The sequence below is a fragment of the Leptodactylus fuscus genome, chromosome 9 (assembly GCF_031893055.1).
Source record: "Leptodactylus fuscus isolate aLepFus1 chromosome 9, aLepFus1.hap2, whole genome shotgun sequence".
Lineage (NCBI taxonomy): Eukaryota > Metazoa > Chordata > Amphibia > Anura > Leptodactylidae > Leptodactylus > Leptodactylus fuscus.
The window spans coordinates 63,712,655-63,723,726 of NC_134273.1; the positions used below are offsets into that span (position 1 = coordinate 63,712,655).

An 11,072-nucleotide genomic window follows, 5' to 3' on the forward strand; every position below is an offset into this window, starting at 1 on the left:
GAAGCCGCCGACGTTTCCGTAGATATAATTGACATACTGCGATTTCCAACACCACGATGGATTTGGAAATCGCAGCGTGTCCACACTACAGTTTTTACTGCAAAGTGGGCTTTGGATTCGCAATAATCCCATCCACTTTGCAGTTACTGTACAACACCGCGATTTTTCCCGCAGCAGGCAAATCACAGCCCCGTGGGGCCCCGGCCTTAGGGTGCATACAGTCCTATGAAAAAGTTTGGGCATCCCTATTAATCTTAATCATTTTTTGTTCTAAATATTTTGGTGTTTGCAACAGCCATTTCAGTTTGATATATCTAATAACTGATGGACACAGTAATATTTCAGGATTGAAATGAGGTTTATTGTACTAACAGAAAATGTGCAATATGCATTAAACCAAAATTTGACCGGTGCAAAAGTATGGGCACCCTTATCATTTTATTGATTTGAATTCCCCTAACTACTTTTTACTGACTTACTGAAGCACAAAATTGGTTTTGTAACCTCAGTGAGCTTTGAACTTCATAGCCAGATGTATCCAATCATAAGAAAAGGTATTTAAGGTGGCCAATTGCAAGTTGATCTCCTATTTGAATCTCCTCTGAAGAGTGGCATCATGGGCTACTCAAAACAACTCTCAAATGATCTGAAAACAAAGATTGTTCAACATAGTTGTTCAGGGGAAGGATACAAAAAGTTGTCTCAGAGATTTAACCTGTCAGTTTCCACTGTGAGGAACATAGTAAGGAAATGGAAGACCACAGGGATAGTTCTTGTTAAGCCCAGAAGTGGCAGGCCAAGAAAAATATCAGAAAGGCAGAGAAGAAGAATGGTGAGAACAGTCAAGGACAATCCACAGACCACCTCCAAAGAGCTGCAGCATCATCTTGCTGCAGATGGTGTCACTGTGCATCGGTCAACTATACAGCGCACTTTGCACAAATAGAAGCTGTATGGGAGAGTGATGAGAAAGAAGCCGTTTCTGCACGTACGCCACAAATAGAGTTGCCTGAGGTATGAAAAAGCACATTTGGACAAGGCAGCTTCATTTTGGAAACAAAAATTGAGTTGTTTGGTTATAAAAAAAAGGCGTTATGCATGGCGTCCAAAAAGAAACAGCATTCCAAGAAAAACACATGCTACCCACTGTAAAATTTGGTGGAGGTTCCATCATGCTTTGGGGCTGTGTGGCCAATGCCGGCATCGGGAATCTTGTTAAAGTTGAGAGTCGCATGGATTCCACTCAGTATCAGCAGATTCTTGAGAATAATGTTCAAGAATCAGTGACGAAGTTGAAGTTACGCCGAGGATGGATATTTCAGCAAGACAATGATCCAAAACACCGCTCCAAATCCTCAGGCATTCATGCAGAGGAACAATTACAATGTTCTGGAATGGCCATCCCAGTCCCCAGACCTGAATATCATTGAACATCTGTGGGATGATTTGAAGCGGGCTGTCCATGCTCGGCCACCATCACACTGAACTGAACTTGAATTGTTTGTCCAAAATACCTTTATCCAGGATCCAGGAACTGATTAAAAGCTACAGGAAGCGACTAGAGGCTGTTATCTTTGCAAAAGGAGGATCTACTAAATATTAATGTCACTTTTCTGTTGAGGTGCCCATACTTTTGCACCGGTCAAATTTTGGTTTAATGCATATTGCACATTTTCTGTTAGTACAATAAACCTCATTTCAATCCTGAAATATTACTGTGTGCATCAGTTATTAGATATATCAAACTGAAATGGCTGTTGCAAATACCAAAATATTTAGAACAAAAAATGATTAAGATTAATAGGGGTGCCCAAACTTTTTCATAGGACTGTATGTAAAGAGCAGGCTGAGCATATGTGCCACTGTGGAACACATTGTACTGTGTGTGAGCCACTGTGCGGAAAATTGTAATGTGTGGGGGCCACTGTGGAACATATTATACTCCTATCGTAGTTAGGTTAGGAGCATGTCATATTATTAACATGCTAGATTTAATCAACATTAAAAAAATAAATAAAACTGGACTGCCCACTCACATATTAAGCATTAATCTATTACCTCTAACCTAAATTGATGTAATTGAATATGAGGTCCATGGTATTAAATTGGATCAACTTGCACTTAGTCACTAACTTCTCCATGATGACCTCATCCTAGTTGGTCACTACAATGCATGTCATCCACCACCACTATGCCATAACTGTGGGGGGAGAGACCCAGTAGCCTGATAGAACCCCTACTGCCAAGTTTAGCCTCCATGACTCCAAGTTCCACCACCCCACAGTCACAGCACCGCAGCAGCAACCAACACCATGCAATATGGCACCACTAATAGATCATCTATTAGTCTGAAGCAGACAACCAGTTCACCTAGATTCATTCATGCCGTCCATTTATTACTGCTCTGCATCTTCCTCAAGCTTGGGAGATTTGTAAATCTGCATTATGGATTATTGATCATTGTTATGTACGGAAGGCTATTATTATTAGTCTAGTCAATAAGACAGCATTTTTTTCTCAGTTGCCAGAGAGATAATATCTATCTGCGAATAATAAGAGGGGGGAGATGAGGACAGAGTTAGTTACTGACAATACAATCTACCTTACTGAGTATACGGCGTATGACCAGGGCAGGTTTGTCTGGCAGTTAGAAGCATGCTGGCAAAAACATTGATTGTCTTGATTTCTCTGGCCTGCCCCCGCACTATATTTCTAAGGATTTCTCCAGCAAAGAACAGAACACTTTGTACACACAGTGAGATGACAGGTGACTGCGTCTGTCTCTAGCACGCTACCTCTTAGCCCTTGTAGCTGAGTCTGTATGCCAGGCACACGTATACAATACTCCCTGTTTAACTTAACATTTTATTAGGTGCCATAAGCAGACGATGATTTGACATACTCGACGTGATGTTGGATTACTATTGCTAAAATGTCTGATGTATCTTTGCTAATAAAAAAGAAAGAATAAATGAAGTTATCGATATACATTTATTAATGAAATGCCAGCCTGCTAGACTGCCGTGGACGCTGGGCTCAATGCATCACCGCTTCCCCGCAGAGGACCACCAGCCTCCATCAGACTCACAAGGCAGATAGAACTATAGCTTATTCCTCACATCAATGAGAATATTAAGAATCACAGGCGTACTCTGAACTGATGGAAATGAGAATAGCGAGTGCAATGTCTGTGCCCATGGACTTCTCTAAGAGGTAGAACAGTGGGATCAAGAGATATAGTCCCTATATAATGCCATAAATGGCTTACGGCTTTGCTATGGTGTCAAATAACGTTAAAGGCTATTGAAATGCTGCTTTGCATGAATATTAAATCATAGTTTGCAAAATTTAGGGTGCCCATACACAAATCACGCAAGTCACAATATCACAAATTGATGCAATTTTGTGGTAAGAACAGGTGAAACGTGTGGCTTTTATTTATTTAACATGTACTTGCCTCAAAACGACAGTAATTTGTAGGAAAAATGTGTTCATTTTTGTCATGCAGTGCTCACATCATGTACAGGCAACCTAAGGAGGCTTTTAAGGACTTCTATACAATTCTGCTCAGCGCTCGATACCAGATTTCAATATAAAGTGTGAACAACAAGAGTGAAAATGTTGAATAGACCCAATGTCAAGCACATCGTGATATATACCAAATACTATTAAAACAAGAATGAATTTATCAATACAATTACAATCATATACAGAATATAAGGTGCATTATTCTCCAACACATTGTCACTATTTGCAGACAGCGGCTGGTCAGTGATCTGTTATGAATATTATTGATAGCAAAATCAACATAATTCATGATAGACTAAGGATATGCTCACACTGAGTTTTTTGGCAGCGGATTTTGAGGCAGAATCGACCTCAAAATCCACTGCCAAAAACGGCTCCCATTGACTTCAGTGGGAGTCACTCGCTTCTTTCTTCCGCTAGCTAGTAGTGGAAAAAAGAAGCGAGCTGCGCTATCTTGCCGTGGATTCTGTGGCTGACTCAGCGAGGCTCCCTCACGATTAGGTCCATTCATTCAGGCCTAATCAGGAGCGAAATGCCGTAACGGGATGCCGGAGCACTGCACCAGTGTCCCGTTGTGGCTATCCACGCAGAATGTTCACATGTGGAATGCAAATTCCACCGTGTGAATATACACTTAACTCCTCAGGCTGCTCAAGAGCCATACAGTGCTTTACGTAAATTCAATCCAAATACACTGGGACTAATTTATTTTCTTATTTGCACCTGAATTATGGGTTGTTTTTTCTCAAATATTTGCACAAGCACACTCCACTAACTTGGCTTACAAAAAGGCAACCAAAAAGCCCTTAGTATAGGCTAAAGAATTGAAAGAAATGTATGAACCAGTATGAGATAAGTTAATACCAGTGGCGTAACTAGGAATGGTGGGGGTTCCGTGGCGAACTTTTGACATGGCCCCCCCCCCCTTCCTGACCAACACCGACGACCTTGACCGACCAATCCCCCACTGCATTCCTGTGCGCTGTATTATGCCCCATAGTGGCCCCTGCACACACTATTATGCCCCATAGTGGCGCCCGCACACAGTATTATGCCCCATAGTGGCCCCTGCACACACTATTATGCCCCATTGTTGCCCTGCACACACTATTATGCCCCATTGTTGCCCTGCACACACTATTATGCCTCATAGTGGCCCCTGCACACACCATTATGCCCCATAGTGGCCCCTGCACACACCATTATGCCCCATAATGAACATCCATGAACAATTATTATACTCTGGGGTCTTTTCAGATCCCAGAGGATAATAATTGGAGACCGGGGGGGATACAAACATAAAAAAAAAAAAAAAAAACCACTGTTACTTACCTATCTCTGGCTCCCCTGCAGTCCTCGGTGGTGTCGGCAATCTTTAATGACGTACAGACGTCACATGACCCGGGACGCAGGGACGTCAGACAACTAGGCTCGATGCCTGTACGAGAGGTAAGTAACAGTGTTTATTTTGTTCTCTTACCTCTCCCAGGTCTCCCATCACTATACTTGGGGGTCTGAAAATCCCCCCGAGTATAATAGTTCTTGTGGGGACCGCGGCGTCACTTACCGATTCCGGCCCCTGCCAGGATCAGTAAGTAAATAGGGCCCATTACTGGCTGGTGTAACTCCAGCTGGTAACGGCCTATTAAGAAAAAAAAACTTGCAGGGGTAGCGGCTGTTGCCAGCCCCCTAATGTCCCGGCCCTGTGGCAGCCACTACCCCTGCTACCCGGTAGTTACGCCACTGGTTAATACACTTTTCACAAAATAAACATTGGCAAATAAATAAAAGCCAAGGCAGACAGACAAGTGGCATAAAAATAAATCAGCCCCAATGCTTAACGGGATCCTATCATTAAAACGCAATTTTTTTGTGACTAACACGTAGGAATATCCTTAAGAAAGGCTATTGTTGTCCCACCTTTAGATGTCTTCTCCACGGCACCGTTCGGTAGAAATCCTGGTTTTCATTGGTATGCAAATGAGTTCTCTCGCAGCACTGGGGGCACTCAAACAGCACTGGGGGTGTCCCCAATGCTGCGAGAGAACTCTCCAGCGCCGCCTCCATCTTCTTCTGGAACGACCTCTTCACGCGTCTTCTTCCGACACTGGAGGTCAAACTTCTAGGCCTTGGGCAGAGCCGACTGTGTAAGCGGCCATTTTTCTTGTGGTTGCGGGCATGCGCAGTCGGCTCTGCCCGAGGCCTAGAAGTTTGACCCCCAGCAAGTACAAGTCTTGAAAATGGTAACTATAATATGTCTATTAGAAATGCTGATGAAACTTTACAGAAAATTGGAAAACCCCTTCACATTTAGATAAAGTCTCCAGCTTTCAATAAATGCAACCATTTACTGTAAAGTTCCCCAATTTCTACTTCATACTTTTCATAGTTTCGGTCATAGTCATCATACCTTTCATGCTCAATAACAAGTGAGAAATAACATTTGCTATAAAATATGAAATGCATGGGAAACTATACAAATGGATCAGATTTTGCAAGGTTTTCACTTAAAGATACGATAATTTTATTTAAAGAATGTTCTTATGTACAGAGCTATGAAGTGTTTACGTCCAAGCCCCCCCACCCTAAGATTGCATATTTTGAACACTGAGCGATTCCTGATCTTATAAAAATATATATGATAAGTGAAACTAAGGAAATATGATATACAGTACTTTATTATTCTCTATTCTCCTTTCCCCACCTCCATCAACCCCCAACACTTAGCATCCCTCAATAGGCCGCTCCATTGATTCTGCCGAAATTTTTCTCTAGCCCTCACCATTTCAAGCGGACAATAAAGAGTATAACTATCCCCAAAGTTTTCACAAGGGGTTAAAGGAGAAAAAGACTCACACAGTTTATTACACAATTATTCCTGAATACATACGGTAAATACCCCATATGTGGCCATAAAATGCTGTATGGGAACTTGGAACCAATACCCACAATACTCACATCACAAGTTGTAGCCCCATCACTGGTAACACATCACTATATAAAAAAAAAAAAAGGAAAAAATATGCAACAATAAAAATAACAATAATAAAAGATGCAAAAATTAGCCCAAACACAAAAGATATCATAGCCCTCGAGATTGGCCTAATTGACCTATTCCAACAATAATTATATATGTCGATAGATAGATAGATAGATAGATAGATAGATAGATAGATAGATAAAATTCAGCCTATATTACATTATTTCGTTATTTATTTCCGTCTGAACCCTTCTCTTCAGTAAGGTCATGCGACTCTCACTCTGGCTGTGATAAAAATATGCATGGAGTAATGCAAAGATCCCTGAATTTCTGCACATTGGACTGTACCATACAGGTTCTCCACAGGGGGAAACAGATATTTCTGTCAATAACTACTGATGAGCAGACAGTTCCTGTCACACAGTTATAATGAAGAATTTCACAGATATAATACAGTCTCTAGATGCCCATGTGATGTTTTTCTGATCCATCGTGGGACTGATAGCAAAGCAAAGATGAGAGTGCAGTATGTATGCAAGAAGCCTGGTAAGGAGTACAAGGATGGAATTTTTTTCTGAAATGTGCAGAATTAAAAATTACAAAGATGACACGTAAAAAACGAAAAAAGTAAATTTACTTATTCAATTTGACCTTTTTCCCCCTTTTCTAGGTTGTCAGCTGACTCTTAAACAACCCCCCTTTTTCTTAGGGTTCATTCACACGATGTATTTTGGCTCGTAATCTGGCACGTCTACGCCGTGGGAGCTTTTGCGGGCTGTATACGCTCCCATTGATTTCAATAGGAGCCGGGATCGTATACGCGGCGCTATTTTGCGGCCGTGATTTTGCGCAAAATCACGGCTGCAAAATAGCGCCGCGTATACGATCCACGCTCCCATTGAAATCAATGGGAGCATATACGGCCTGTAAAAGCTCACGCGGCGTCTACGTGCCACATCACGCGGTACTTTCCTCCGTGTGAACTTACCCTTACTCCTCTACATAAAAAGAATTTCTGAAAACATAAATACAACAAATATAAATACGATTACAAAAAGGTTTCATATAACTTTATTTTGACAAAATTTTGATTCTGATTTTTCTTAATATTCTGTTCCCATTGTCAATTTCTCAGCACTACCTATATACATTTTCAGTATCTTCCTCCATTGTTTGCAAGAGCATGTTACCTTTCCAGTCCTGTCTTCCTTCGCCTATCATATTATGAGCAGCTTGAGCATGAAGCAGAATCGTACATTCATGTGATCAAAGTTTTTGCTTCTCTCACTTCTCTCCATGTCAACTGAAAACAGTCCTGACAGTGACACATTCCTGATAATTGAGCGGCCGCCGCTGGGATCCTTGCCATGTCGTCCAACAATCACAGTCCTTCATTTCCCTGAGAGTGATTTTATTTTTTACTGAAAGTGACATTCAAAAATCGTATTTGGAGCATTATAGAACAAGATGTTTGACACCTATATTACATACGACCATACTAGTCACAGCATCGCATACTACAAAATAGGACCACAAAGCATCAGTACAGAAAGTAATGCACAAGGGAGGAAAACGTCAAACACCTTTGGGAGCAATGTAGTTAATTTATGTAAATTTATGAATTAAAATAAAAATATGGATGGTTTTTTAGGAGAAAAGGAGAAAGTATTTTATATCTTGTTTATAGCTCAACAAATAATATTATGTAAGTACAATGGGGGGCAGAACACAAAGCATAGAAGAAGCATCTTGTGACATCAAAATATGACATAAGAAAACAATGCAATATAATAAATATAACCATATACACATACAAAGACTTTTAACACGAAATGGATATTGGAATCTGGAATTGATTTAATGTAGGGGCTCATTGCTTCCAATGTCCCAAAGTAGGCACTATACATGATGTATACATTCTTCAAAGCAAGTCAACTTAAGGCTGTGGCCCCACGTTGCGGAAACGCAGCTTTTTTTGTTGCAGATTTTGTTGCGTTTTTTTGAGCCAAAGCCCGGAGTGGATTGAGCAGAAGTTAGAAGTATAAGAGCTTCCTATATATTTCTGATTCCATTTGTAGCCATTCTTGGCTTTGGTTCAAGAAATCCACAACAAAATCTGCAAGAAAAAAAGCTGCATTTCTGCACCGTGGGCCCACGTTGCAGAAATGCAGCTTTTTTTCTTGCAGATTTTGTTGCGTTTTTTTGAGCAAAACACAGAAGTGGATTGAGCATCAGGTAGAAGTATAAGGGCCCCTTCACACGGCGTAAGCGCTCGGCTCATTCCAAGCCGTACACACGAGCGCTTCTAAACACTTCCCATTCACTTCAATGGGAGCGCGCGTAAACCCGGCTTTACGAGCGCTCCCATTGAAGTGAATGGGAAGTGTTTAGAAGCGCTCGCGTGTACGGCTCGGAATGAGCCGAGCACTTACGCCGTGTGAAGGGGCCCTAAGAACTTCCTAGATATTTCTCATTCCTTTGGTAGCCATTCTTGGTTTTGTCTCAAAAAACCGCAACAAAATCTGCAAGAAAAAAAGCTGCGTTTCCGCAACGTGGGGCTTTAGCCTAAAGGACATTCATGAATATGGTCCTTTTGTTTGACCTCGTATCGGGCCAGAATTCATGGGTATAGCTATGTCTCTAGTGGTATATATACTAGTATTCCATAGACACCAAATTTTAAGGCAAGTTGGGGTGGCATAGAACGGGCAACAGTTCCAGATATCTCCATTGTTTAACATTTCCACAACGAAGTCTTTTTTATTAGAACATTTCAGTAAGAAAAAAAATGATCTTCCTACATAATGTATTTTTCCTGCTGCCTGCTCCCGTCACAAACACATTATTATTCTCTGGTGTCTTTAATCCTCGCTTTATCAAAATAAAAGAAAAATCGCATATTGTGGAACCTTTTTTTTTTTCTTTTGGCAAAATTAATAAAATGTGCTGCACAGTCTGTTTCTGAGAAATTCTCTATCGATAGCTCCTGCAAATAATACTTGTTACATGGGGAGAATGTTAATGGGCATTGCCCACCGAGGGCTAATTTACACCGGCCCATGGAGCTAAGGGAAGGGGGGGGTGAATACAGTATGTTTCCCTAGAAACCATCAATACAAAAGTGAGGAGAACAGAGGCCATACACACACAAGAGCAAGCGTCGATTTCTGAGTCAGATGCCCTCCTGAGATTCTATGTTGCATTTGTCCCAAAGGATGAGGTGCAGACCATGAATGAAGCTCGCCTTATGATTCATTTTGGGAAATTGTTTGCACGGCGGGATCAGCACCGTTTCCAGAGCTTTTCCAGAGCTCCCCCCCAACGACAGCTCGAAAGGACCGTCTGAACTCTTCATTCTTCCAGGTGTAGATGAAGGGGTTAAGCACAAACAGAAGACAAAGCAAGAGCCAGCTCCCCGTCTCCACTCCTCGGGGTAGTGGCTGGAACAGGCCGTAGAGGACTGACCATGCAAAGGGCTCGGTGGTCACGGTGAACACACAGCAGACAATCAGCACGTACAGACCCAAGCGTTTGTCCTTGCGTGGGCAGGAGCAGGGCAGGTTGTGGACCACCTGGAAGTTCAGGACGCTCACTCTTTTCAGGCTGACCTGCACTTTTCGGAAAATGCGAAAATAACAATGAAAAAGGATTACTGTTTGGCTTAAAACCGTGACCGCAGAAAGGATGGCAGTGTACAAACTGGAGGCGGGGACCTCGTGGCCCCAAAACACATAAAGTCTAAGTTTTGGGCACTGAAGGCTTACTTCATAAGGCCGCTGTCCGAAGAGCCAAGGAAGTAAAAACGCAAGAGGCATTACCCATGCCATGGCGATCATCCACTCCGTGTTCCTCTTCTGATACACAGTATGGTATACGGTCGGCAATTTGGTTATGAGCACAAAACGGTTTAATGCAATGAGAGAATGGGATAATAGAGAGACCGTCATCCACAGGAAAAAGACCCCCTCCATGAATACCCTGTAAGTAGGGTTCTCCAGGCGACCGGTGGAAATTAATATGGCTTCTTGAGGCATCCAAAACGCACAGACTAGGAGATCAGAAACGCAGCCGTTGACAATGAATGCATTACTAGTTGTCTTGAGTTTCTTGAAAGAGCAGACCAGGTAGATAACCAGCACGTTGGCCATAGTCCCAGACACTGAGTACACAGAGTATGCAGCCGCCACCAGGACACGTGTCCCCAGAAGTCTCTCACAAGGCTCTGGGGGAGACGTCAGATTGTTCATCCTGTAGAAAATGAAGAAGCCATTCCCAGAGCAAACGTAAAATGGGAAAGTGCATGTGTGAGAAGGAGCAAGAGAGTGAAGCAGGCAGCCAGAGAGGGAGAGAGAATATGAGATTGAAGAGGGAGGGGTGACACGGCGGTGACAGCTCCCCGTCTTATACTCTCGGCTCACTTTACGTCTTTGTGACATTATACTCTAGGAAAAAAAAGCTTTTGTAATGGATTATTCAACAGGTTGTGAGGCAGAGAATGGGAGTCGATACTGCAGTGAATGTGAAGTGGATGTCTCTCTTTTATGTTTGTCGCCATGAAAATGTG

General features: G+C 42.2%; 1 protein-coding gene across 1 annotated transcript; it reads right to left on the minus strand.

The window, feature by feature from the left end:
• Positions 1 to 9,753: 9,753 nt before the first annotated feature.
• On the minus strand, positions 9,754 to 10,788 carry GPR88 (G protein-coupled receptor 88). Its single transcript, XM_075286472.1, has one exon. It carries the CDS (start codon positions 10,753 to 10,755, stop codon positions 9,754 to 9,756), a length of 1,002 nt encoding a protein of 333 aa, XP_075142573.1. The 5' UTR covers positions 10,756 to 10,788.
• Positions 10,789 to 11,072: the final 284 nt, after the last annotated feature.

Bases quoted from the DNA above. Each gene is read 5' to 3' on its own strand.
- GPR88 (XM_075286472.1), bottom strand. From the start codon at position 10,755: ATGAACAATCTGACGTCTCCCCCAGAGCCTTGTGAGAGACTTCTGGGG.